Source organism: Bombus flavifrons, chromosome 1 (assembly GCF_040668555.2).
Source record: "Bombus flavifrons isolate JBK064 chromosome 1, iyBomFlav1_principal, whole genome shotgun sequence".
NCBI lineage: Eukaryota > Metazoa > Arthropoda > Insecta > Hymenoptera > Apidae > Bombus > Bombus flavifrons.
Genome location: NC_138442.1, coordinates 20,660,767 through 20,685,039, shown reverse-complemented (window position 1 = coordinate 20,685,039; position 24,273 = coordinate 20,660,767). Strand labels below are relative to the sequence as shown.

The window sequence follows — 24,273 nt, the reverse complement described above, 5'->3', positions numbered from 1 at the left end:
AGTAACCGCGGTAATCAGACACTCGAGAAGCTAATGACGATGATCCTAGGTCCAACAACGAATCCGCGATCAACGGGGTAACAGAATGCGCTTTCTTCCAAAGCCCAAGTCGTACTCGACTTGCCTGGCTACGATGGAAGTATAACTAAACTAACTCTTTGCTAAAACGTGGAATATCCACCGAGCGTAAAGACGCTAAGTAACTCGCTAATACGACCTCACGAGAGAATGACTTTCCGTCGCGATGATGCTGCAGAGGAAAACTATGATGGGGTGTGTCTAAGGACACGAGATTATCGGCTTCGTCGAGGATAGCCTTCGTTCAGAAAGTGAAGGAAATTGACGTTGCCGTTAATTGGTCAATTTCCATGTTGGTGGCTAGAAAAGGATGCTAGCCGCCCTTGAGGGAAAGTTGCTAGCGGAAGCGTTGTTCGTGAGAAAAATAGATTTCTCCGATCTTCCCATAGTTGGGACAAAGACTGCTTGTCCGTTTGAAGAACCTTAATTACCAAAATCCTAAGATTTCTAGCGGGTCCTCAGGCTAGCTGAACTTGTGCTGTGTAGGTGCATCGACATCTGGTAATCATTTTGCCCGAAGGAACCGTTGGAATGCTTACTGTCAGCGACTGATTGTCGCATTGAGCACAAGCTCATTGTCATAAATCTCAAAAAAATACAATTGGGTAGAATAACGGCAATTGTTTAATTACGGCTATAGACTTTAATTACAATTTTACGGATTTTCTCGAAGTTGCAAAGGGAAGGTTCCGGTGTCCTTCTATCTCCGACAAATATACAAAATTTTATATACAAAAATTTCATATTCATTTTGAAGATTAAGCTATATTTTAGTATGAGAATTTGTCTATAATAAAATACTATATTTACTACAATATTATCATCAAAATATGGTAATATTTTAATTCTTATGATTCTTTTGTTTATTATTGCAAATGTTTATATCATAAACATACGCAAGTCAAATGAAATGTTTTATCACGAAATTAAAATATCCAAGATTAGAAAATTATTCGAATTGATTAATTTCATAGAAATAACGATAAAAGAATCGATTTCAAAAAAACAACAATCGTTACGTGTATCGTGTAACAACGATTCTTAGATGGAAATATCCTCGAAGAATTCGAGCCACGCCAACGCGTGTGTTTGTTTCATTGACATTTACTTTCGCCATCGATTTACCAGTAATATCGGCCAATGTGACAGTGTCAATGTGCTCGACGGTGTCAAATATGAGTATATCTACGTCGCACCAGGTTGGACTGATTATGTTACAGGAAGTGATTGGGACGTAAAGTATTACTACAAATGATTATGCCCGGTGTCATCGGCGTAAAGTGAAAGTACCTATCGTGTATGTTTCATATTACGATATAACCTTGAAGATGACGACCGCGATAAATAACCTCTTACGGTGTATCGATTTTTCTCACTGTCGCACACTTAACGCTCTCCTTCGTGAATTGTTTTGAAATATTTGTCACATAACCAATATATAATCAGATATTTGTAGCTTATTTTCTTTCACATAACAAGCTACAGTGAAAATTTAATATTTCTTAAGATGAGATTTAACAAAATAGAAAAGAGATACAATGATTATAAATTGTAAACAAATAGAAAGATGTAAGTCATAAAATGGTAATAATAATAATAATAGAAACACTCACTTCAATTCACGACGATCACCTCTGAAGTCCTCTGGAATGAGGGTATGCGTGACCTTGTTGATCTTTCTGGGCAAGAGTTTATTTACGTTGAACTTGAACTCCATCTCGACAGGTTTTTCACTGCGTTTCACTGCGATTTCCACGTCGCAAAATACGTTCAACGAACGGGTCCTTAACCTTTCGACGCTGCTGTCACTTTACCCGATCTACCACCTTCCAGTTTTTTTTCGAAACTGTCTCGAACGATTCTCCTGAATATGGCGGTCAATGGCATCCACCGAGCCAACTTCACTGCATCTTTTCCGGGGGAATTACGATATTATAACTTGTGCTCATCAAAATTGTTCATGTTACACCAATGGCTTTTCTTGATTATCAAACTGTTCGATTGTTTGTTATGTGTCACTCTCGTTGTCGCACGACGTCTCTTGTTGTCACGTGGTTCTATTCTCTATAATGACTTCTATATTTGTTTCTTAATATTTCCGTGTTCTTAATGTCGTGTTTCTTGATCTTTTGTTTATAGTAAAACTTGTTTGTCACGCTTCTGACAACTTGAAAATGACCAGTTTCCTCGACACGATGACGAATACTTTACATCAGATCACAAACGTTTCCTCGAATCGATCAGTTCTACACGGACGTTAGACTTACTTCGCAATTCGTAACCAACTGATATCCATAGCTGCTGCGACGTCGTTTTTTCACTACACGACTAATAATGAGTAAGTTGCAAGAGAAGTTAGGTGATATGCTGTGGTATCGTTGACGACGTGACAGCTAACCGCGTCGAAGAAACACATCGAAATGGCTGGACTCTTTTGGATAGTTGAATAGCTTCGGTGAATTATCGTACGGCTAAGATATTCAATGGTGCAATTAAGAAGAGAAATTTAATAATCACACGACGTTTCACCTGACGAATCGGTGGAAGTCTCACAGTTTACTGGCCAGCGGTACGTTCAATTTTTTCCTGAAAGCCGCGAGTCGCGCCGAGATGCGCACGCACCTGAGAGCCGCGAAGCATGACGATATTTCACTGCGCATGCGTAATATTCTTCTTTTTCGTAAAAATCATCAGAAAATTGTTTACTATATTAACGTGATAAAGTAATAATAATTAATGATATCTTTTTATTATAAATATATAATTAAATATGTTAGGAATGAGTTTAATATGTATAACCATGTATATATTAATTATACTATATTTTTTAGATGATATAATTATCATGCAAAATATGGTATTATGTAACATATGTGCTATCTTACGTTTGTACTTCCATAATTAACTCAATGTTATCCGATCAAATTCTGTTTATTCTGATTTCATTGTTATTTTGTAACATGTTTCTCCTTATGAACACTAGATGTCGTTAAAACATCTTCATTTTATAGCTTGGAGAGATGTAAAACAGATTGCAGGCTTCAGGCGAAAAGCAATGGATCGATGAAAAGCTACTTTTTGTTTTTATGAAAATCAAATATTGAAATAAACACATATAAAATAAATTATTCATGAGGAGTGCTTAAAATAAAAATGGCAATGATATAGTTTAAAATTTAGAAATAAAGAATTTACATCAGATATTGAATAAATGTATCTCGATGAAATTAATAGTTGACGGAAACCTTTGATCTGTAGTATTTAATGTTAATTTACATCAGATATTGAATAAATTTATCTCGAATAAAATTAATGGACGATGAAAACCTTCAATTTGTAGTATTTAATGTTAACGCGTTATTAACCGATCACGAATAAACACACATTTGTACATTCATGCACAAACATTGTCACGAATAAACTTATCTTCTTATGCACAAGACTTAACTTATTAGATTTATGCAAGATAGTCAATGGTACACGTCAAATTTAGCATAAAATAACCGGTCTGGTTAAAAAAATGCTTTTAGTAAAAGATAAACATGTAGATAAACGCGCTTACTAATTCGCTAAGGTAATCTAAAATTTGCGCGCGCATTTATGGTGGTTCTCATGGTGGCAGCCATGTTAGGAAATTATATACCTAGTCTATCCAATATGATGTCATAAAGTAAATAAATTTGGAAATCAAAATACTTAACTCAACAGCGTATGAGGAATATGGAAGCTTAAGTTGAGAAATCAAATTCCATGAAATGTAAAACTAAAATAGGTAGCAATAACATAAGAAACATAAAAATTCCTTGATGTAATTTTGAATAGAATGATCCAATATCGTAAACATAGAACAACACCATAGAGGTAATTGTAAACGTAAAGATTAGTATGTATGTTCCTGTTTATGACATTACAATTATTTCATAACTTTAATTGATTACTTGTAATAATTTTAATTTGTAAGTTTTTATTTTCTATAGCAAAGACTGTCTATCGTGTACAATAAAGTAAAATATACTAAACACAAATTGCAAGGATAATTGCAATTAGAATAATTGGCAATCGTCCAACTTAGAAATACGTACGTATGTATATCGTAAATCACAAATAATTATATTCGACATCTGATTTGTATTTGAAGAAGATCGTTAAGGCGGGAGAATTTCAAAGTAAATAAACGCGTAACAGTATTTGTAAACCATTCCATTTCAAGGTCTTGGTATACCACCATCATCCTATATAAATTTGCTTTATAGAAACCATATGAAGCCCTACATTAGGTCCAAAAGTGAAGTACTGTCTATTAGTAGAATGAAGCAGTTTCTGCTTAGGTAATTTTTATTATTGATCGATTATCACTAGTTTTATATAACAACAGAAGTTCCTTTACCTACTATTAATAGATTCAGTCACGTAATAAACGACTTATTAATTACAGTGATGGTACACGTCTATATAACAATATGATAACTTATTCATCCGAAAAAGTTTTCGAGGTTCCTTCCTCTCGACTCGACCCTGACAGGAAGGATGCGCGTAAAGTATCATCTTCGGTGCTCAGTGCTCGCCTCTCAGAAGTTGAGCGAGAAAAAAAATGTTTTATAAAGCAGGCCTGCACATATCAGCGATACGTGATTTGTTTGTGAACTGCTTGTTAATAGACCCCGTAAACACATCACACTTCGTATTCCATTACACCTATATAAACCACTACTTTTCATCGGCGAGGGTTTAGTTGGCCGATTACTTTAATCGTGTAGTGAGTGTAGTATGTGAAGAGCGATTCGTTTTATTTCATGTTACAAAGGATTATGATATTCCTATGGTGTTCTTAGAGGTGAGCGAAAAATAGTTTTTAAAATTATCATAAAAATGATACATATGTATGGACATGATGTGATAAATTTAATGAATGTAATAAATAGACAACGGATATTTGTGCAAATCAATATTTTTACGAACCCTATTAAAGAAATGAAATGTAAGCAGGAATTTACTTGAATATATATATATAACAAATACTCTTTTGCAGATATTTTATATATTTTTGCATTTTCAAATCGTGTATAACTGCATAAAAATCCGCGCTCTATTTACTAATACAGGAGTATCAGCATTGATTAAAATAAATGAATATGTATTGTAATCGTGTTTATTTATTGTTGTGTAAATAAATTTCAATGGAATCTTACATGTCATCGGTAGGAGTAAGGAGTGTTTCGACCATGTGCGTTTCCCTGATTCTACTGGAATTTCATATTATGCACTTAATAAGAATGTGTCTTTTCATATGACGTGGTAGCGAAGAAGTACAAAGAAGTAACGTGTTGATAAAACCAATAACTTTACATAGTTAACGAGATAATGACATAATACATACGTAGGTAAAAAGAAAATATATTTGTAGGGATGAAATTAAAAGTTTACATGACTTACGATGCAAGGTATGACGTATTCAAAATACATTATGGACTTTGAGCAAATCTTGAGTGATCCAGGAATCTGGTGGGAGCAGATGCTTAAATAGGATACGCCGGAGTTCCATGTTGCAGTCTCAAACACACATTTTGTCAAAAAGTATTTCACTGTATCGATAATATAAGAAATTATACATCTAAAACAATATGGTCGTTACAGCTCAACAAATAGTAAGTGACGACAGGTATTCTGTTATCGAGTTTAGTGATTAAAATTCCGTGAAGTTCGGTTTTGCGCAAGTTAGTTGTAAGGAAACGTACGGAATACGGTTTTGTGCTGCGAATACTTACGCGTATTTTCAATTATTCATTCAGTTACTCATTGTTACTATTATTGTTATAATAAGAATGCGAATCGTTATATAGATTCGTACTTTCACTAACACTAATTGGATTGCAGGACCAAAGAAAAAACGAAAAAATTCACCTGCTGAATATCATTTTCCGCGCTTTTACATTTTGTACGAATCCACCTGTTGAATACTACTTTATGTATTTTTGCATTTTGCAACAATCTTGTGTATTCTTTTACCCTCGAGTTTCCTAAGTACATAAAAATAAGTACATAAAAATCTATAGTCTAGTTATTATTATCATAATTTATTTCTGATCGCAGTAGCTTATTTTTTGTTGTGATACATTGTTATTCGACTGGCATGTGCACGTAGACAATAACACGTTTCTATGAACCAATTAATAGAAGATCCAGCTTGAATAGTCAATGAACGTAATAAAATAACTGAACAGATGTCTATATTAAACAGTTCTCAACTGAACATGTGGAACTCTCATCGTTTTATAATTTTTAATCCTTAAGATATGAAAAATCAACGATGTACGTTGAGAAGTTTATTAATATAAAAAAAAGATACAATATCTTAAAATGACTGAATGTCAAACTAATCGCTGTCTATGATCACTGATATAATGCTTTATATTAACTTGAAAATATTTTAGTCTGTTATTGACCAGATAGTTAGACAAAACATATTTTAGAATAGAGTAAATGCACATACAGTTACAAGTATAAGAGGCTCGCTAAGAAGTTAGTTTCTTTTTCACTTTGACAGTCGAAAATAGATTAACTACGGTGTGAAAATATAATAGGTGCAATATTTTAAAAATAGCTGGTACGTCATTTTTATTTTGAAAAGTGGCGAAAATAATGTTAAAAGAAAATATAAACATTAAATATACTTTACACTTAAATGAATCTTTAGTTTCGATTTTAAACTTGAACTTTATAAGGATTAACTTGTTACAGAAGTTAGTAATAGAATGCGCGCTTTTTTTTGTTTTACTAGTGGGAGCATACACCGGGTGAGGCGTGGATATACCTCGTCATTTTGACCAGTATTTATATTTTATACATACTGAAAAATTATATCAGATGTGTCATTCATGTTTCTCGATTAAACGGCCCGAAAGCTGTACCGATTATTGGAAACGTAAACTGTGCTCTTGAAGAAAATTGTAAGTCACTGATACTCGGTTTAAACAAATTTTGAGAGATTAATAAATTAACGTAGAAGATAAATTTGCTAAATAAATGATTAAAATAAATAAAGTACAAAATATGTTTATTAAGTTAATGATAAAAATATAAAATTAAATTGTTATGTAAATTTCAGTCCTTTATAGATTAGCCAATGAAAGTAAAATTTATGGACGTTTTGTTAAAGTATGGGTAACAATATTGCCATACGTGGTGCTTCTGGAGCCAGAAGATATCCAAATGGTGCTCAGTAGTACGAAGCACACGCGCAAGGTATTTTTCTACAAATTGCTAGATAATTTCCTTGGAAAAGGTTTGATTACAAGGGACATGGAAACCTGGCGGGTCCATCGAAAAATTTTACAACCTGCTTTTCATCTTCATATCCTCGAGAAATTTACGAATATCTTCGCGGAGCATGCAGATATCCTGATGAAAAAGTTTCTTGAAAAGAAGGACCAAGAAATCAATATTACTACTTTCATTAATGATTCCGTTTACAATATCTTGAGTGGTAAGTAAAGACGTGTTTAATGTTAAATTATAAATGAAGACGTTAAGTGATGCGAAAATATAAATTAATTCCTTCTCCATAAATTTCATAAATAGCTGTTTACTTATCTCTTCCTTTCGACGTCTTTTATAAATTGTAGATATTTTTTATAATTACAATTAATATATAAAAATATATAATATAAATATATAAAATTTGTAATTATAAATATTCCATTCTTTTAACAAACATACTATTACAGACGATATCTTCTCTTCCATTTCATATGCCATAATTATGTTCCTGATAAGGTTTACTAATAAATAATAATTACAAGGGCTGCCGTATTATTTCGTATTCAAATGAAACGTACATATTTTACATTATTCACGATCATTAATCTTTTGTCATATACTTTGTTATTTGCAAGTAGTTATATAAAAGCACAAAATTTGTACTTGGAAAAAGTGATACTTTGTGAGGTCGTCTATAAATTATGCCTTATTCAATTTGCATAATCCCATGCAAGTGCATTTTGCGCGTAAGTTGCAGAGTCAATAATCTCTTAGTGGAAGCATTCGTATCCTTTTGGAAAATATCGTGAATATTTATGACGATATATGAAATATTCAGTAATACTTTTTTACGATCATATAATGATCATATATGGCAAAATCCTTTAAATTAAAAAGTCGCTAATATATTATGATTTATTATTAAAATTCTACTAGACTGCTATTCTACTAGACTCTTAAAATATTGCACAACATGTAAAATACCAAAACATTGTCATATATATTAGTATTATCCTACCTGCTATACTTGATATATTGTTGAAAAGATTTTTATTGTTAATAGCGTTGACAAACTGTTTATTCAATGTGCAAACAAAATGCAAATTTCTTTACCTGAAAAGCAGATGCCCGGTGAAGTTCTCAATACCAATTAACATATGAAATAAATTTTAAGTTAATCCAGTATCCAGAGTTAGCGAACGAGTCATAAGTTCTCATTGAAAAGCTTCTTACTGCTGTACAAATATTTTTGAGCGTATATGTATTTTGAACGTTGCGTTTTATTTCTTGGAATGACCCTGTAATATTTGAAGTAATTATTAACTGTTTGCAGAAACAGTTTTGGGAATAAACCAAAGGACCAGCGAAATGGACGATCTGCCTTTCCGAAAGTAAGAATCGAAGATGCATGTTTTTATATTTTTCCAACACTAGAACATACGATAATCTTTGTTAGCAATTAGCGATAGAGACAAATAATGTAGCATGTCTGAATTTTCGTTCCAGGGGGCAAATTATGCTTCTATACCGAATGATGAGGCCTTGGCTATTAATGGAATGGATTTACCGATTAACGAAGTATGGTAGAGAAGAGCAAAAACAACGAAACGAGTTATTTGATACTTGTTTTAAAATGATGAAAGAAAAACGCGAGCTTTTACGAAATAAAAAGTGTGAACCTGATGATCAGACAGAAGAGACAAGAAAAATGTCTTTGCTGGAATACATGGTGGAGATAAACGAAAAACATCCTTGCTTCTCCGATAAAGACATCGTCGAAGAATGTTGCACGTTTATGTTAGCTGGGCAGGATTCGGTTGGCACCGCGACTGCGATGACGCTCTTTCTTTTAGCCAACAATCCTGAATGGCAGGAAAAATGCATAGAAGAACTGGACCGAATTTTCGACGGAAATCCAAAATTGCCTACGATAAACGATCTGAAAGATATGAAATGTTTAGAAATGTGCATCAAAGAATCATTGAGATTATATCCTAGTGTACCGATAATAGCCAGGAAACTAGGTGAAGATGTGAAAATCGGTATAACCTGAATCTTTTTTCTTTATATAAAATTGAAGAGTTTTCTGAAATGACGATCTATGACCCTACGATACCTTCTACTCAAATAGTTTAATTATTATGAAACTTTTATTTATTTTATAAATGATAGAAAGAAGCAAAGTTCAAACATAGTTAATATTAACAAAACTTCCAACGCAATTTAGTCAGTTCATTATTTTGTCTTAGAAGCTCTTTTTCCAGAAAATTTCTTCAATTATTAAGCTTAATTTAAACGATACAAAGCTATCTCCTCGCCGATCTCAATGTTCTTAGAATGTGTTGTTGTAAATGTTAAAGTCATCGCTATGAACAACTTTTTTCTCAAAAATTATCGGTATTTTACCTCCTCATAAATTTTAACGCGATCTTTTTTAGTTTTCACAGTGATGTATAAATAACCAAAGAAAAAAAAACAATAAAAATTCCAGTCACTAAATTCCAAATGGAAGTAGGAAAGCAGTAAATAAGGTTAAGCTATTTAAGTGGTGGCGCTCGCGTAGGAAACACGGTTATAATTTGGACATGCACTCGCATACGTACGCAATAATTATAATACCTAACATATAATTTTTTATAAAATATTGGAAGAGGATACACATAAACATGTTTTAATATATAACTTGAAAATTAACACCGAGCACCCATTGTATGTATAGGAAAAAGTTGTTCGGAATGATAACTCACATATTCAAATCGAAATCGGTGAGGAGATGCCTATATGACAGTTTCACTATTATTAGTAATATAAAACGTCTCTATAAAATTTAAAATTACTGTATAACATCAATGCGCATTTTAGGAAAGTATGTGATACCAACGGGTTGTAGCGTGTTAATATCCCCTTACGCCACTCATCGTTTGCCGCATCATTTTCCAGACCCCGAAGCATTTAAACCTGAGCGTTTCGATGCAGAAAATTCCGAAAAGAGGCATCCTTACGCTCATATACCTTTCAGTGCTGGTCCAAGGAATTGCATCGGTATGAAACAGCTTTTTAAAAAACTGGCGTTACTATAAATTTTAATACTTTTTATTTAACTAAGTCATTTATTCGTTCAGGTAATAAGTTTGCAATGCTCGAAATGAAATCCATGATTTGCGCAATTCTTAGAAGATGCAGATTACAATCGGTCCCTGGAAAAGAGGAGGTACGACCGAAATTTAGAATGACAATCAGAGCGCAAGGAGGGCTTTGGGTAAAAGTTATTGTACGCGACGAGACGCCAAAAAGTGTTGTAATATAAGTGTAAATTATTGTTTTAATATATTTAATTGTGTAACAATCAGTATATCAGTTAAAAAGGCCTTTTTTAAATTTTGAATAATTTGACGAAATAATGACATTAAAATCATCCTTTAATGGTACAAAAGCCTTTCTACCATAAAAGTCATTTACATTTTTATTTAAAGATTGAATGTGTAAAAGAAGTAAAAATATGAGCACATATTTAATAAGCGTTAGGTAAATAATTTTTTAAATTACGGTCTTCAATGTGAATACTATGAATCGTATGTATGTATTTTATTTAGATATATGTTGAATAAAAATGAAATTTAACATTTATTTTGTAAATAGGATTGGAAATTAAAAATAAAAATCATAAAAAGAGAAATCTCATTAATTAAAAATGTTTAATTAATATTGAAACATGTTTAAACATATGTATATTATACATGTGTTGTATAATATAATACTTCTGAAGTTAACGCTACTTCGTTATTGGTGCTTCCGTATGACGTGGTCTTAGAACGAACTGTCAAAGTACGAAACTCGCAGTTGAAGTTATGTTTATATAAACGTGATCAAGCACTATTTTATAGCCGAAATAGATATAAAAACAAATTAAACAATATCTTTTATAAAATAATCGTGAAACATGGTTTACGTATCAAATGGTAATGAAGCTAACATGAGTGAAATTCCTAACATTGTATAATGAAAATTTTGTATAAATATTATATATGTAATTAAAGCATTTGTTGTAAATACAATCATAATTAATAAATTTTCAGATGGAAGCGTCTTATGTGGTACTCCATTGCATTTAAAAGTGTTTAGATTTTTCACAGGTATAATTTTCATGGTTATAATGTTGTAAGTAACCTATAACGTTTCCTATGATTTATTAAATTGATAAAGAAGCAGATGCGTAATTGAATAAATTATTTTTATAGCTTTAAAACATTAATCAATCCTGATATGAACAAATATGGAAGTGAATACACAAGAGATTATAGACCTGGATCTGGGTAAAATTATAATTTTTAATATGACCGTAAACAAAATTTTATATTTTGGACATAATGTTAATATCATGTTTTCATATGTAGGCCACCACGTCCACCAACTCGTAGATTAGGAAGACCTAACACAGGACATACTGTTGATGTTCCATTTGGAGGATGTAGTAGTTGTGCTAGATAAAATAAAGGCAAAACTTTACAACAGTAAAGTAATACCATTTAAAAATTTTTACATGATTGCTATAATTATAACATGTTCAAAAATGAAATTACTTAAGAACTTGAAAATTTTTATAATGAGAAGATAATGAGCAGACATCTTGAGAATAATTTTATTAAATGTATTAGATTATTTTTAAAAATGTTATAAATCATTATAAATATATTACACATTAAACATGCATTAAAAAACGTAAGTGAACTTTCTATTGCAAATTAATTTATATGTACATATATATAATACAAATTTATAGATACGGTATTATGTGATGTCTGGTATATTTCCTGCAATATACAAATATGTAGCTGCACATAGCTGCACATAGTGATATTTAAAATTAAAAATGTGTTCATAGAATTAGGACTGCAAATACATAAATTTTTTATATTATTGTTATTTGATTTTTGTAATTAGACCAGCTGCAATTGTAGTTCCTTCTACACGTAACATAATTCTACCCAGTTGTTTGATATCCTTATATAGTTCCATACAAACTGAATTTTGTGTTGTAATCTCAATAATAGCACTTGAATTTTTTGGTAAACAACGTGGTTTCTTTTTTATTATTTCACCAGTACTCCTATGAAGTTGCGCTACTAATTTTGTAATAACAGCTGGTTGAACTAATGATTGTTGATGAATTATTACAGGAAGACCTTTCATAATAGGTATTTTCACTGCAAATACAACAACATGTGCTTGGAAACGTGTTGTTACAGGAACTGGATTTTGAGGATTACAAATAATATCTCCAATCCCAACGTTTTGTTGATCAATTCCAGATAATATTAAAGAAACTTGATCTCCAGCAAATGCGTTTGTTATAGATACTTCATCTATTTGTAAACCTAAAAATTAATGTCACAAACTTTAATTACAGGTATCCAAATATATATAAGAAAATCATACATGATTGACATACCTTTAATCACTGCAGTTTCATTTCGCGGTAATACTAGAACTTTATCACCTAAAGCTACCATGCCTGTTTCTACGTGACCAGACACACAGAATCCAGATCCTGTGCCTTTAAATATATCGTTAACCGAAAATCGAAATGGTTTATCTATATGGCGTTCAGGACACTTGAAATTATTAATAACGTTGACTAATGTAGGTCCTGTATACCTGCATAATTATACACAATCACAATTAATACATTATTTTATTTGAAACATATTATATGTTTCAAATAAATATTTAAATAATTATACCAATTAGATAAAGGTTCTTTAGGCTTTGTTAATATATTTTCACCAGATAGACCGCTACAAGGAACAAAAGTAACATTATCCTTGAACCCAGCTTGTTTCAAGAATACACTCATTTTGCTTACTATTTCATCAAATCTCTCCTTTGACCAGTCTACTGTATCTAATTTATTTATTACTACTGTCAACTGTGATATACCTGTAACAAAAATTGGTCATTGTTGGGAAATTGAATAATTTCTCAATTCCACGTGAAAAATTTGAATACCTAATGAACGTAATAATAGTGCATGTTCTCTAGTTTGACCTCCACTGTCAAAACCAGTTTCAAATTCTCCTCTAGTAGCATCTACTACTAACAAAGCTACATCAGCTTGAGTAGCACCAATAATCATATTAGGTATGAAATCCTTATGCCCAGGTGCATCTAATAAAGTAATACATTTTGTTTCTGTTTCAAATTTAGAATGGCCAACATCCATAGTTATTCCACGTTCCCTATTAGAAGAATATACAGAAATCAATTAATACTAAAAGAGTCTATTGACTTTGTTTCCATTAATTACCTTTCTTCTCCTGTTTCATCAAGGACCCATGCATAAGCAAATGATTGTTTCCCTATTTTTTTACTTTCTTGTTGATATTTGTGAATTAATCTTGTTGGAACTTCTCCTAACTCGCATAAAAGTCGTCCTAATAAAGTACTTTTACCAGCATCTACATGACCAACCACAATTAAATGTAATTGTTCCTTGCTGTCTCCTCTTTTATCTTTATAAATCTTTGTAACATCTTTTTCTTCATTGAATTTTATTTTAGGATCCAAGTCAGGTGTCTGATGTCCTGATACTGGGGACTGGCATCGCGGGCTATTTGCGTTCGAGAAAGCTGCTCTTTTTTCCTTTGAGACTATATTTTCCTTTCTTTTTACTTCTGGACTATTATAATCAGAATATGGGCTTTGAGAGCGAGGACTCTCAATACGGGAATTCAACAGATCAGTATTTTCAGTCCCGCTTATATTAAAGCCTTTTACAACAGATCGTTTCCCAGCGGGAATAATTTTCACATTGGAAGGTGTTGTAGCTTGAAATGTATATTTGGATGACAATTTTTTACCTATCATAAAATTTATTGTAGACTATTGTTATTTTGATATTAAATATAAAAAAATGTGTAAAAATTTTAATATAAACATATAATATATTAGTTCAAATATTAAAATACATTTTGAGTTTAAAAATTCACAATTTTCGCTTTAAAACTTCGGAAACAATATTTACATGAAAATAGTACTTTACAGTAAATATATATAGTCATATAAGTAAAAGGAATCGTTTTTTAATATATCATATTGCGTCATCTTACATATATATCAATTGTAACTTTTCATATATATATATATGTATACGTATATATTCATAAAATTTATAATTCAACCTTACGTTCATTGAAATATTTAATTATGACAACATTTTTTACCATAGAAACTTTGCATCTAATTCTAAATCTGTATGTTACTACATATTTTGTTAAGTACGAGTGTAAGGAACTGAAAAATTAAATCTTTTTATTGTTTCATGATGTTCTTGTTGAGATTTAAGAATTGGCTTTTTCAATTTCCATGTTCTGCACAATGTTCTACCAAATAAAGATACGTTTTTTTTGGTATATGGAAGTTTAACATATCTAAGATAACTTAAATTTAATTTTGTAGGTAGCATAACATATGGAATTTCAATATTTTCATTAGAAATCTGTAAGGTTGAAATAGGAATGATGTTGTGAATGTCTTCTAATACGTCCGATTTTGTATGACAATCACCATTTGAAGCTAAAATTGTGGTTTCTTTCAAAGTAGAATTTAAATCAATGATCCAAGGATCTGGTGATGGTGTTCGAGTACCACTTACATTTAATACTGGGTCATTTTGTGACTTTTCACTTTGCGAGTTACTTTTAATAATAGTGTTAGGATAATCTCTTGAAAAGGCAAATGCACTAAATAAACTTTGTTCGAGTGAATCCATAGAATCATCTGTCTTTCTATCATTTAATATACTACCATCTATATCTTTTTGACCAGTAGGTAAATCTAACTGTATATTATTTATATCACTACAATTATCTTTCTTAATTGATAATTTTGGTATCACAAAATTTGTCCTAGGCGACAAACTTTTTTCATTAAAATTTGCATTATCAATTAAACTGCTATTTTTTTGTAAATGATGTGCTGTTAAATCAGCTAAGGTTTTGAATGTTACTGAATCCAAATTATTTTTGAAAGATGTAGAACTTGACAATGGGGAATTAACAAGATTACTAAACCCAGACAAAGAGGAAAATCTCATAGGAGAGTTACTAATAGCTAAGTCTTTGAAACTTTCTAAATTATTCATGAGACATACATTCTCGTTAGTACCTTCAATATTCTCTTGTTTGTTAAATGATAATTTGGGTATAATGAATGAATTAGACTGAGGCTTAACAGATGCAGCATCTTACCTTACCAATGGATGCAAAGAGAATACATGAAACAAAAAAATTATAGGTTAAGAAATAATACTATGAAGTTATTTACTAATAAAAATATTATAATGTTGATAAATGATATACCTGGATGTGGTTCTAAATTATCCCTATTAGCCATAGATGAACCTAAAATAATTAAATTACTTTAAAAAATATAAAAAGAATACTAAAAATATACATATATATAATACACATACCAGTAGCAGTTTTTGGAGAAGATTCTTTTAATATTAAATCAAGGGCTATTTTAACATCAAAATTTGATTGAATAATTTTCTTTTTGATCTCAGACTCAGGTACTGTGTCTCCTATAACATTTTTTATAGGTTCCATGCATGACATGAGCTTGCCCAATTCGATGTCTGTAAGTGTTACATTTTCATCGTTGAAAGATATTGGAAGTTCCTCATTATCTTCGTTGTCTTCTATTATATCTGGTTCCGTAATAAAGGATGCAATATTTTGTTGCTTACTTCGATCAAATAAAAATTGTTCAGCTGCAATTTAAACCATGAATATTTAACACTACATTAATTACATAAAATCTGGTATGTTGAATACATATTTAACAGAAGTACCACTAGGAGATACACAGTGGTCATCTTCTACAGAATGTCCATAGACATCATCGTAACCTTCGTATTCTGTAAAGAATATGTTACGTTAAATAAACTCTTTAAGTTTAATCAACAGTTTAACAATATTTAAATAGATAAAATTATCGTGCATTTATTTTCTTTTCGTGTACCTTCTGAATAATTCATGCATCGTACATCGCGATGACGAGACATTTTATAAATTTCGTGCAAAAGATTGCAATAAAAATACGATAAAAAGATAGTCTCTTCTACTTTATTATTTATAATCTTCCATGTTACACAGAATAGATTCAGCTACAGCCACGGTTTATGTGACCGTGAGGTGAGCTAAATTCCGCCATCTACATTGACAACGTTTAACAAAATAACCGAATTTTCATATGTTATCCGATATTATGTTAATTACGCATAATATATTCATCGCGCGGATATAATTTCACTAATGTATTATTACTAACATTATCAATAACATATTTCACTTAAACTGACTTTTACTTTCATTTAAAAGGTATAAATAGCATAACATGTATTAATACCAGTCAGTATATGTAAGTATATAAGACTCATTTATAATTGCATGATTCTTTTTGCCGTTATTTCAACAGAAAATAATATTTTTTATAAAATATATACTATTATACATTAAACTAAATAAAATTAAGAATATACTAGTATTATCTGGTATTACATAGAACGTATACATCATACAATACATAGAGAATAAGAATAAAAATATGTTAATATTCTTGATATCAATTTCAATCTCAGAGAAGTATAGTTATATCATTTTTATTTTATTTATTTGCTTATATACATAGTTATCTAAATATTAAAATACTTCAAATATTTTGCAAATTTGACCCAAATTAACTAGTATTCAGATAAATAAAGTTTGAATTTGAAACATAGAATATTAAAAGTAAGCTGTAAAATTATCAAAATTAGATTAATAAATTTTGAACCACTTATGATGGTGCCAAGCCACGCCCATGAGATAACATTCCTGGCTTATTGTACATATATATATATATACATACTTGCAGGAAACAAGTTTAGTTCTTTCATTGCTGATTGAAGATCATTTTAATCATTTTGGGAGATATATTTTAACATAACAGACAAAAAAGATGACTTCAGAACTTCCATCTACATTAAAACATCTATTTAGGTATATATTTCTATATAAATATTTAACTTATTTTATAATATAGGATTAATATAATCTTGGTATATATTTCATTTCTAGTTATATTGATGATCATAAAACAGAGTATATAAATGACTTAAAAGAAGCAGTAGCTATAAAATCTGTCTCAGCATGGCCAGATCACAGAAATGAAATAATTAAGATGATGAAATGGGCAGAAATAAAATTAAAAAATCTTGGAGTCACTACAGAATTGGCAGATGTAGGAAAACAAACTCTTCCAGATGGAAGTGTAATTCCTCTCCCACCTGTTTTGTTAGGAACTCTAGGGTCTGACTCTGAAAAAAAGACTGTTCTTATATATGGACATTTAGATGTTCAACCTGCATTAAAAGAAGATGGCTGGGATACTGAACCATTTACTCTTGTTGAGAAAAATGACAAATTATATGGACGTGGAAGTACAGATGATAAAGGTCCTGTACTTTGTTGGATTCATGCATTACAGGCTTATAAAGCTATTGGAACAGATATCCCTGTTAATCTCAAGGTATTTGTAATTGTAAATTTTCTATATGTTATTTTGCAATTTCATTTATTATATATTTTTTATTGTTTAATTGTTGTAGTTTGTCTTTGAGGGTATGGAAGAAAGTGGTAGTGAAGGATTAGATGACCTTCTTTTAGCACGAAAAGATACATTTTTGCAAGGTGTAGATTATGTGTGCATATCTGATAATTACTGGCTGGGTACCAAAAAACCTTGTATTACGTATGGCTTAAGAGGTATCTGTTATTTCCAAGTGGAAGTAACTTGTGCTGTTAAAGATCTACATAGTGGTACATTTGGTGGATCTATACATGAAGGAATGGCAGATTTAATATATTTGTTAAATACATTAGTTGACGTAAATGGGAAAATTTTAATAGATGGCATTTATGATAATGTAACAAAAATTGTGGAAAAGGAAATAGAATCCTATAAAACAATAGAATTCGATGTTGCTGAATTCAGGGACTCTGTTGGAACTAGTAAATTAGCTCATGAAGATAAAGTAAATATTTATAATTTAACTTACTACTGATATATTTTATAGTTACGTATTTATTATTACATATATAGTTATACATTACATTATATTATATTGTTAGATTCAATTATTGATGCATCGGTGGAGACAGCCCAGTTTATCACTTCATGGAATACAGGGCGCATTTAGTGAGCCAGGTGCAAAAACTGTTATTCCAGGAAAAGTTATTGGTAAATTTTCAATTAGAATAGTACCAAATATGACTCCAGAAGATACTGTACAAAAAGTAACAGCATATCTAAACAAAAAATGGGCTGTCAGAGGTAGTCCAAATAAATTCAATGTCAGTATGTATCATGGAGGAAGAACTTGGTCTGAAAATCCTGATCATCCAAACTATGTAGCTGGTCGAAAAGCTACCAAGCATGTTTATAATGTAGAGCCTGATTTATCACGCGAAGGAGGCTCAATTCCGGTTACTTTAACATTCCAAGAAGTAACAGGCAAAAACGTATTACTCTTACCAGTTGGTGCTGGTGATGATGGGGCACATTCCCAGAACGAGAAACTGGACATTCGTAACTATATCGGGGGCGTAAGTATTTTCATTGACGATGGTATAATTTGTTGTAACGGTTTTACTTAAACTTAAGGATATTTTATTTTTGGTTTAGACTAAATTACTTGGAGCTTATTTGTACGAGATAGCTCAACTGTAAGGTACATATATATTGAAAACATAAGTAAGATGTGGGTTTACATTGATGTACTCAAGAAATTACTTTTTCTTATAATACAATATACAAATAAAAATTTGGAGGGAACGGAAGTTATAAAACGCTATTTTGCGACTTACATGTATCTTTTTTCTCGAGTGAATACAAAACATATTATCTTTAATAAAATATATATTTAGATATCATTGTTTTTGTTATTCTGGTTTTATTTTCAATACCCAAGCTGGTTGTCCTTTATCAAGTTCTGCTGGTAATGATACAATCAATTTTTCATTACTTTGTTTCCACTGAAATTGAAAGTTAAAGTTATTATTTTGTCCAATTATATTTAGTATTACTATTTGTATAATATGAATTTAATATCTATTCAAAACATAGATACATACCCTAATTAGTAATTTAGATCCAAGTACTGAAATTTGTGTACTACGAGATGTTTTAAGTGATCCTAAATATAATAAACCTTCATTTGGCCATTCAAGGATTATAGCATAAACTTGTTTTATGTTTTTGCTTTGTGTATACCAAACGGTATTAGATAAAGTATCATTTTGTGTTATCCAAGGTTTGGTATTGTAAATAGCTTCTCCATTTATCTTTAACCACTCACCTAATTGCATAAATTATATTTGAAATAAATTTACTAACATTATACAAATAAGTACATTCTTGCGTTGGAGAATATACCCATTCCACGTAATCTTTCTTCGAATATTGGGCTAATAATGCCATCCTTTGTTGGTCCAACATTCATTAATAAGTTTCCTCCACAACTTACAGTAATTGCTAATTCTTTGACCAATTCTGATAAAGTCAAATACTCTGATAAAACAGCATTCCTACGAAATCCCCAAGATTTTCTATCAATTGTCATGCAGTTTTCCCATTTATGTGGTAGAAGTACTCCTAAAGATCTCAAATTACAAGTGATATAAAGAAGCAATATAAATTTCAAACATGTATGTTGGTTATACTAAATTAAATTTACCAGGATTATAACGATCAGAACATGTGTAAAAATCACCATGATGACATGGTATATTTTGTCCCCATCTATCATTTACTACAACTGTATCTTTCACAGGACTTTCATTGTACAACCAAGCCAAAAATTCTTTTGATTTCCAATAAACATCTGGTGCTTCCCAGTCACCATCAGACCATACAATTTCTGGTTTATATTTTTCTACTACTTCGTGTAATTCAGGAATTATCTTTTGACGAACAAAAATTTGGGTTGTAAAATTGTTATCTTTATCAGATAAATATAGAGGATTATACCATTCATATAAAGAATGGTAAAGACCAAATCTCAAATTAGTTAAATTTCTTATTGCTGCAGCCAATTCACCTAAAAATCATTAATTACAGATACAAAGTAATTTAAACAGTAAAAAATTCAATTTAATAATTACCTATAAGATCTTTTTTTGGTCCTACATCTGCAGAGTTCCAACTGAACGAATATTTTGAAGGCCATAATGTATATCCCTCATGATGTTTGCTTGTTAATACAACATATTTTGCACCTGAAGCTTGAAATAATTCACTCCATTGCGTTGCGTTAAAAAATTCAGCAGTAAATTCATGAGCGAAGTCTTGATATGTAAAACTAGGTGGATACCTTTGTTTCATAAAGTCACGGTATTTAGTATCAATCTGTTCTTCTGAAAATGAAAGTTTGTCTTGAATTCTTTATAAATTTATATTATTTTGCAAAAAGTAAAGAAATTTGATTGAAATAAATAAATAATAATATAAATTTGGTTATAATTAATAGTAACAGTAATAAAAATACCTTTCCAATTATTCCAAAACCATTCAGAGCCAAAACTAGGAACACTAAAAACACCCCAGTGAATAAAGATACCAATTTTTGCATCATCATACCAAGTTGGAAGTGGACGTCTATCTAAACTATCCCATGTTGGAGAATACTGGTTTATTTCTGTTTTTATAGGCCAAAGTGTTGCATGGCTTTTTATATCTGACGTTACTAATACGTATTGATCTCTCCCCCACGTTGTATATATCATTGAGGAAATGAATAAAATGTAAATTTGTAAAATCATTGTATTGCACAGTATTTATACTATTTACTGCAAATAAATTATGGAAAGTATTTACACAAATATTCATACTTTATCACATAAAAGATTAAAGATTAAGGTGGAAACCTACTTATCGATTCTGATTTCATTTAATTTATGATAAGATTAAATAACATGAATTAATTAATTTTTTTTATTTGTCAAATTTGTTGTTTCATCATAAAATATGTTAAAATAATTGATATAGATATAATATATAAGTGAATTATTATGAATATAAAATCAATACTTAAAATAAGGGCGATAAATGTTCATAAAATTACCCTTTGTTATGTTTTTTAAAAATCTTATAAATATATTTTATAAAATAGAGAAAAAATATTCATTTTGATATATGCTTCTGACATATGTACATAGTGTGTAGTCGTTGATATAAATTTCATGAAATAATCTGATTTTATTAAACCGGTAGCCATGTTGACTACTGCAGACAAATGAAAAATTTAAAAAAGTACATTGAACACTTTACCATAATACTAATAAAGTAAGCTACGAACAAAACAACTAAATATTTTGTTATTAATTATTCTATTATAAGTTCATTTTAATATTGATCTTATCTACTGCCCAATAATGTGTCATCAAATTGTGTCAATGTCACAGGATTTCGGCAAATTCGTCTGAGTGTGATAAATTGATAACAACATTAAAATTTTGCACGTATAATACGGCAAATACGCTTTTGTGAATTTATAATATCTGTTGTAAGTAATCGTTTTTGTAAAAATTCTTTTTGAAAAGTATATACAGCGAATTAGAAGTTAGAATATGAAACTTTAAATTTGCCGATATCTTTTAGAATCAACAAAATTCATCATGTCATCTTGGATTCCGATGGAATCTAATCCAGAAGTAAGAATTTGTATTTTCATCATAATCATTAAAATGAAAAATATATATATAATATCTTTTTACATAATTTCATTTCTTTGTTTTAGGTTATGACAAAGGTAAATCATAATGATTTCCCATTACTGATATTGATATTTAATCTTGTAATTATGTTATAAATAAGTCTTACATTCTATTTAAAGATTAAATACAATACATCTATTTATGTATTAAATGATTTATTTATATTATTGTAAAGTAAACTTGTTAATAATTTTGTAGTTACTAAGCTTTATAATTCAAAGATTTGTTTTACAGTTTTTACATAAATTAGGCGTAGCAAAAGATTGGTCTGTTGTTGATGTTTATGGTCTGGAACCTGATCTGTTGGCACTTGTACCTAAACCAGTTGTTGCTGTTATTTTGCTATATCCTTTATCCAAAAAGGTTTCAAAATAAAGATTATATTATTATATTTTATTACATAAAGATCGTAGATCTAATAATTTTATGTGACTTAGGGTGATAATAGCTTAGAAGACAAAGAATCAGGCGCTAAAGAAGAAGATGTAAGTATTCCTAAAGATCCAGAAGTTTTTCATATGAAACAGTACATTCATAATGCCTGTGGTACAATCGCATTAATTCACAGTGTTGGCAATAATCGAGACATGTAGGTATTTCATTAAAAGTACAGAATATTCATTTGTTTTTCAACAGACATTATATGTTGTAAATTGTTCAATTTATTTTTGTAGCATAGATCTTCAGGATGGTTTCCTAAAAACCTTTTTAGATGAAGCGAAAAATCTTTCTTATATGGAATGTGGGAAGCTTTTAATGGAATCCGATGGTATTAGTATCACTCATAAAGATGTGGCACAAGAGGGTCAAACAGAGGTATGATTTTCTTGCTTTTTGTGTACTTACAGAAATGAGTACTAATCGAAAGTATTTGGTAGGTACCAAGCGATGAAATACCAGTGTACCATCATTTTGTAGCACTTATACACAAAAATGGGGTTTTATATGAATTAGGTGAAAATTTGAATACTGCTGTATATCCTTATATAATTATTTACTTAGTAAATAATTGTATAAATACTAATCTATGAGAATATTATATTATTTACATATGGGATTTTTTAGATGGACGTAAACCTTCTCCTATTAATCATGGTACAACTAGTCCAGAAACACTGTTAGAAGATGCAGCACGTGTTTGTAAAGAATATATGGCTCGTGATCCAGAAGAAGTGTGTTTCACAGTTCTTGCTCTTGCTAATAGCGATGCAGGAGCATTGTAACTCAATAAATACGATGTAGCATATCCATTTTAAGATAACTGTTGAAATAATTTATTTTGTACATTATACATGTACATCTGCTTTTTATATTGCATTTATTAACATTTGCTTATTACTGTATTATAATATAGATATTCGTGACACAAGTGCGTATCAAACGTAAAACATATCTATTTTATTGAATGATAAAAGCATAAAAAATAATTAAAATCGCATAAAAGCGAAACTTCAATAGTTTTATACCTTTTATACTAATTTTGTTATATCATTTTTTTATACTATTTTTTGACGAATAAATGTGACGCAAATATTTTAATAAATTTTGACTAATAAGATATGAATATAAATAAATATATATATATATCACTATCAATAAGTATATATCAATCTTATAGTAGTAGTTGTGTGATAGTTGTTTGTATTATTGTTTATAAATATTCGCTTTAAGCAACTAAAAGTATGTGTATCTGTACTTGCTATACTTATTAAAAATGTCTTTTCTAGAAAAAACAAAATGCATCTAGTATTCAATTTTATTATACAATAATTCCTACTCCTATATCAACTATTTTTAAAATTTACGTTGCATCAAAGTAAAACATTTATAATTGATAAATTAACATTATTATAAAAAATAATTTGTACAATTTAATTATTTTTAAAAGCTTAGATTGTTCAGCTTTCTACGTTGTATTATCATGTTAATGACTCATGTATTTCAATGAAATTTTTCCAAAACCTGAGTGTAGATGAATAATTACTTGTTTTGACCTAGCAAACCATTCATATCGTGGATAGATGTTTACGACAATCAACGTGTACACGAAGTACGTGTATACAAAACATTTGATAATTCTTGTACAGTTAAAATATTTTTGTTTTGTCTATTATCTGAGGTCGAA

At 30.1% G+C, this 24,273-nt stretch overlaps 6 protein-coding genes and 1 long non-coding RNA gene across 15 annotated transcripts in view; 3 read left to right on the top strand and 4 right to left on the bottom strand.

Annotated features, from left to right (window-relative positions):
* LOC138183849 (alpha-tubulin N-acetyltransferase) overlaps positions 1-2,669 on the bottom strand; it is a 29,580-nt gene extending 26,911 nt beyond the window's left edge. Inside the window, exon 1 of one of the 2 annotated variants that reach the window (XM_069121344.1) lies at positions 1,692-2,669. In XM_069121344.1, coding sequence (XP_068977445.1) covers positions 1,692-1,795 — 104 coding nt within the window. In that variant the 5' untranslated portion in view covers positions 1,796-2,669. The remainder of the gene's footprint in view (positions 1-1,691) is intronic. The other variant, XM_069121434.1, reaches the window with a different exon arrangement.
* Positions 2,670-4,802: 2,133 nt separating this feature from the next.
* Positions 4,803-11,793, top strand: Cyp4aa1 (Probable cytochrome P450 4aa1). 3 transcript variants are annotated; one of them, XM_069117378.1, is made up of 10 exons: positions 4,803-4,912; positions 6,857-7,025; positions 7,184-7,561; positions 8,669-8,726; positions 8,842-9,377; positions 10,198-10,377; positions 10,458-11,294; positions 11,412-11,468; positions 11,574-11,648; positions 11,730-11,793. In XM_069117378.1, exons 1-7 carry the CDS (start codon positions 4,898-4,900, stop codon positions 10,640-10,642), a joined length of 1,521 nt encoding a protein of 506 aa, XP_068973479.1. In that variant the 5' UTR covers positions 4,803-4,897; the 3' UTR covers positions 10,643-11,294; positions 11,412-11,468; positions 11,574-11,648; positions 11,730-11,793. The 3 variants fall into 3 exon arrangements, with proteins under 3 accessions (XP_068973479.1, XP_068973562.1, XP_068973408.1); XM_069117461.1 differs by lacking the exon at positions 4,803-4,912 and adding an exon at positions 5,503-5,723 and having other exon boundaries at positions 7,235-7,561; XM_069117307.1 differs by lacking the exon at positions 4,803-4,912 and adding an exon at positions 5,508-5,723.
* Positions 8,158-9,925, bottom strand: LOC138185192 (uncharacterized). Its single transcript, XR_011174550.1, has 2 exons — positions 9,654-9,925; positions 8,158-8,633 (listed from the first exon to the last, which is right to left on the bottom strand). It is a non-coding gene; the product is annotated as an uncharacterized LOC138185192 (long non-coding RNA).
* Positions 11,794-12,177: 384 nt separating the features above from the next.
* On the bottom strand, positions 12,178-16,491 carry HBS1 (translation elongation factor EF-1alpha (GTPase) HBS1). 3 transcript variants are annotated; one of them, XM_069116103.1, is made up of 10 exons: positions 16,357-16,491; positions 16,187-16,252; positions 15,806-16,105; positions 15,693-15,734; positions 15,499-15,576; positions 13,640-14,192; positions 13,342-13,571; positions 13,077-13,272; positions 12,785-12,990; positions 12,178-12,710 (listed from the first exon to the last, which is right to left on the bottom strand). In XM_069116103.1, exons 1-10 carry the CDS (start codon positions 16,397-16,399, stop codon positions 12,256-12,258), a joined length of 2,169 nt encoding a protein of 722 aa, XP_068972204.1. In that variant the 5' UTR covers positions 16,400-16,491; the 3' UTR covers positions 12,178-12,255. The 3 variants fall into 3 exon arrangements, with proteins under 3 accessions (XP_068972204.1, XP_068972289.1, XP_068972370.1); XM_069116188.1 differs by lacking the exon at positions 15,499-15,576; XM_069116269.1 differs by lacking the exons at positions 16,187-16,252; positions 16,357-16,491 and having other exon boundaries at positions 15,693-15,751; positions 15,806-15,916.
* Positions 16,409-19,307, top strand: Cndp2 (Cytosolic non-specific dipeptidase 2). 2 transcript variants are annotated; one of them, XM_069119324.1, is made up of 6 exons: positions 16,409-16,529; positions 17,251-17,375; positions 17,454-17,904; positions 17,984-18,409; positions 18,507-18,980; positions 19,060-19,307. In XM_069119324.1, the coding sequence occupies exons 2-6, from the start codon at positions 17,335-17,337 to the stop codon at positions 19,102-19,104; spliced, it is 1,437 nt and encodes a 478-aa protein (XP_068975425.1). In that variant the 5' UTR covers positions 16,409-16,529; positions 17,251-17,334; the 3' UTR covers positions 19,105-19,307. The 2 variants fall into 2 exon arrangements, with proteins under 2 accessions (XP_068975425.1, XP_068975328.1); XM_069119227.1 differs by lacking the exon at positions 16,409-16,529 and adding an exon at positions 16,597-16,755.
* Fuca (alpha-L-fucosidase) lies at positions 19,168-21,645 on the bottom strand. Its single transcript, XM_069119449.1, has 7 exons — positions 21,497-21,645; positions 20,921-21,221; positions 20,538-20,789; positions 20,111-20,473; positions 19,810-20,028; positions 19,509-19,732; positions 19,168-19,409 (listed from the first exon to the last, which is right to left on the bottom strand). The coding sequence occupies exons 2-7, from the start codon at positions 21,192-21,194 to the stop codon at positions 19,317-19,319; spliced, it is 1,425 nt and encodes a 474-aa protein (XP_068975550.1). The 5' UTR covers positions 21,195-21,221; positions 21,497-21,645; the 3' UTR covers positions 19,168-19,316.
* Positions 21,646-21,653: 8 nt separating this feature from the next.
* Positions 21,654-23,948, top strand: Uch (Ubiquitin carboxyl-terminal hydrolase). Of its 3 annotated transcripts, XM_069122245.1 has the most exons (9): positions 21,654-21,717; positions 21,837-21,937; positions 22,033-22,085; positions 22,172-22,228; positions 22,383-22,511; positions 22,586-22,737; positions 22,823-22,964; positions 23,027-23,102; positions 23,214-23,948. In XM_069122245.1, exons 3-9 carry the CDS (start codon positions 22,050-22,052, stop codon positions 23,369-23,371), a joined length of 750 nt encoding a protein of 249 aa, XP_068978346.1. In that variant the 5' UTR covers positions 21,654-21,717; positions 21,837-21,937; positions 22,033-22,049; the 3' UTR covers positions 23,372-23,948. The 3 variants fall into 3 exon arrangements, with proteins under 3 accessions (XP_068978346.1, XP_068978412.1, XP_068978510.1); XM_069122311.1 differs by lacking the exon at positions 21,654-21,717 and having other exon boundaries at positions 21,752-21,937; positions 22,172-22,183; XM_069122409.1 differs by lacking the exons at positions 21,654-21,717; positions 22,172-22,228 and having other exon boundaries at positions 21,753-21,937; positions 23,214-23,947.
* The last annotated feature ends 325 nt before the right edge of the window (positions 23,949-24,273 follow it).

Coding starts and splice junctions, on each gene's coding strand:
- Fuca (XM_069119449.1), bottom strand. CDS start 21,194: ATGATTTTACAAATTTACATTTTATTCATTTCCTCAATGATATATACA. Junction 20,474..20,537: donor ACCAAAAAAAGATCTTATAG/GTAATTATTAAA, acceptor AATGATTTTTAG/GTGAATTGGCTGCAGCAATA. Junction 19,733..19,809: donor AGAAAGATTACGTGGAATGG/GTATATTCTCCA, acceptor TTATGCAATTAG/GTGAGTGGTTAAAGATAAAT.
- Cyp4aa1 (XM_069117307.1), top strand. CDS start 5,700: ATGGTCGTTACAGCTCAACAAATA. Junction 5,724..6,856: donor TCGTTACAGCTCAACAAATA/GTAAGTGACGAC, acceptor TTGTTTTACTAG/TGGGAGCATACACCGGGTGA. Junction 7,562..8,668: donor CGTTTACAATATCTTGAGTG/GTAAGTAAAGAC, acceptor AACTGTTTGCAG/AAACAGTTTTGGGAATAAAC.
- Uch (XM_069122245.1), top strand. CDS start 22,050: ATGTCATCTTGGATTCCGATGGAATCTAATCCAGAA. Junction 22,229..22,382: donor TGATATTGATATTTAATCTT/GTAATTATGTTA, acceptor TTTGTTTTACAG/TTTTTACATAAATTAGGCGT. Junction 22,512..22,585: donor TATATCCTTTATCCAAAAAG/GTTTCAAAATAA, acceptor TATGTGACTTAG/GGTGATAATAGCTTAGAAGA.
- Cndp2 (XM_069119324.1), top strand. CDS start 17,335: ATGACTTCAGAACTTCCATCTACATTAAAACATCTATTTAG. Junction 17,376..17,453: donor ACATTAAAACATCTATTTAG/GTATATATTTCT, acceptor TTTCATTTCTAG/TTATATTGATGATCATAAAA. Junction 18,981..19,059: donor TTCGTAACTATATCGGGGGC/GTAAGTATTTTC, acceptor TTTTTGGTTTAG/ACTAAATTACTTGGAGCTTA.
- HBS1 (XM_069116103.1), bottom strand. CDS start 16,399: ATGTCTCGTCATCGCGATGTACGATGCATGAATTATTCAGAAG. Junction 16,253..16,356: donor ATGCATGAATTATTCAGAAG/GTACACGAAAAG, acceptor TATTCTTTACAG/AATACGAAGGTTACGATGAT. Junction 13,273..13,341: donor ACTATTATTACGTTCATTAG/GTATTCAAATTT, acceptor TTTTTGTTACAG/GTATATCACAGTTGACAGTA.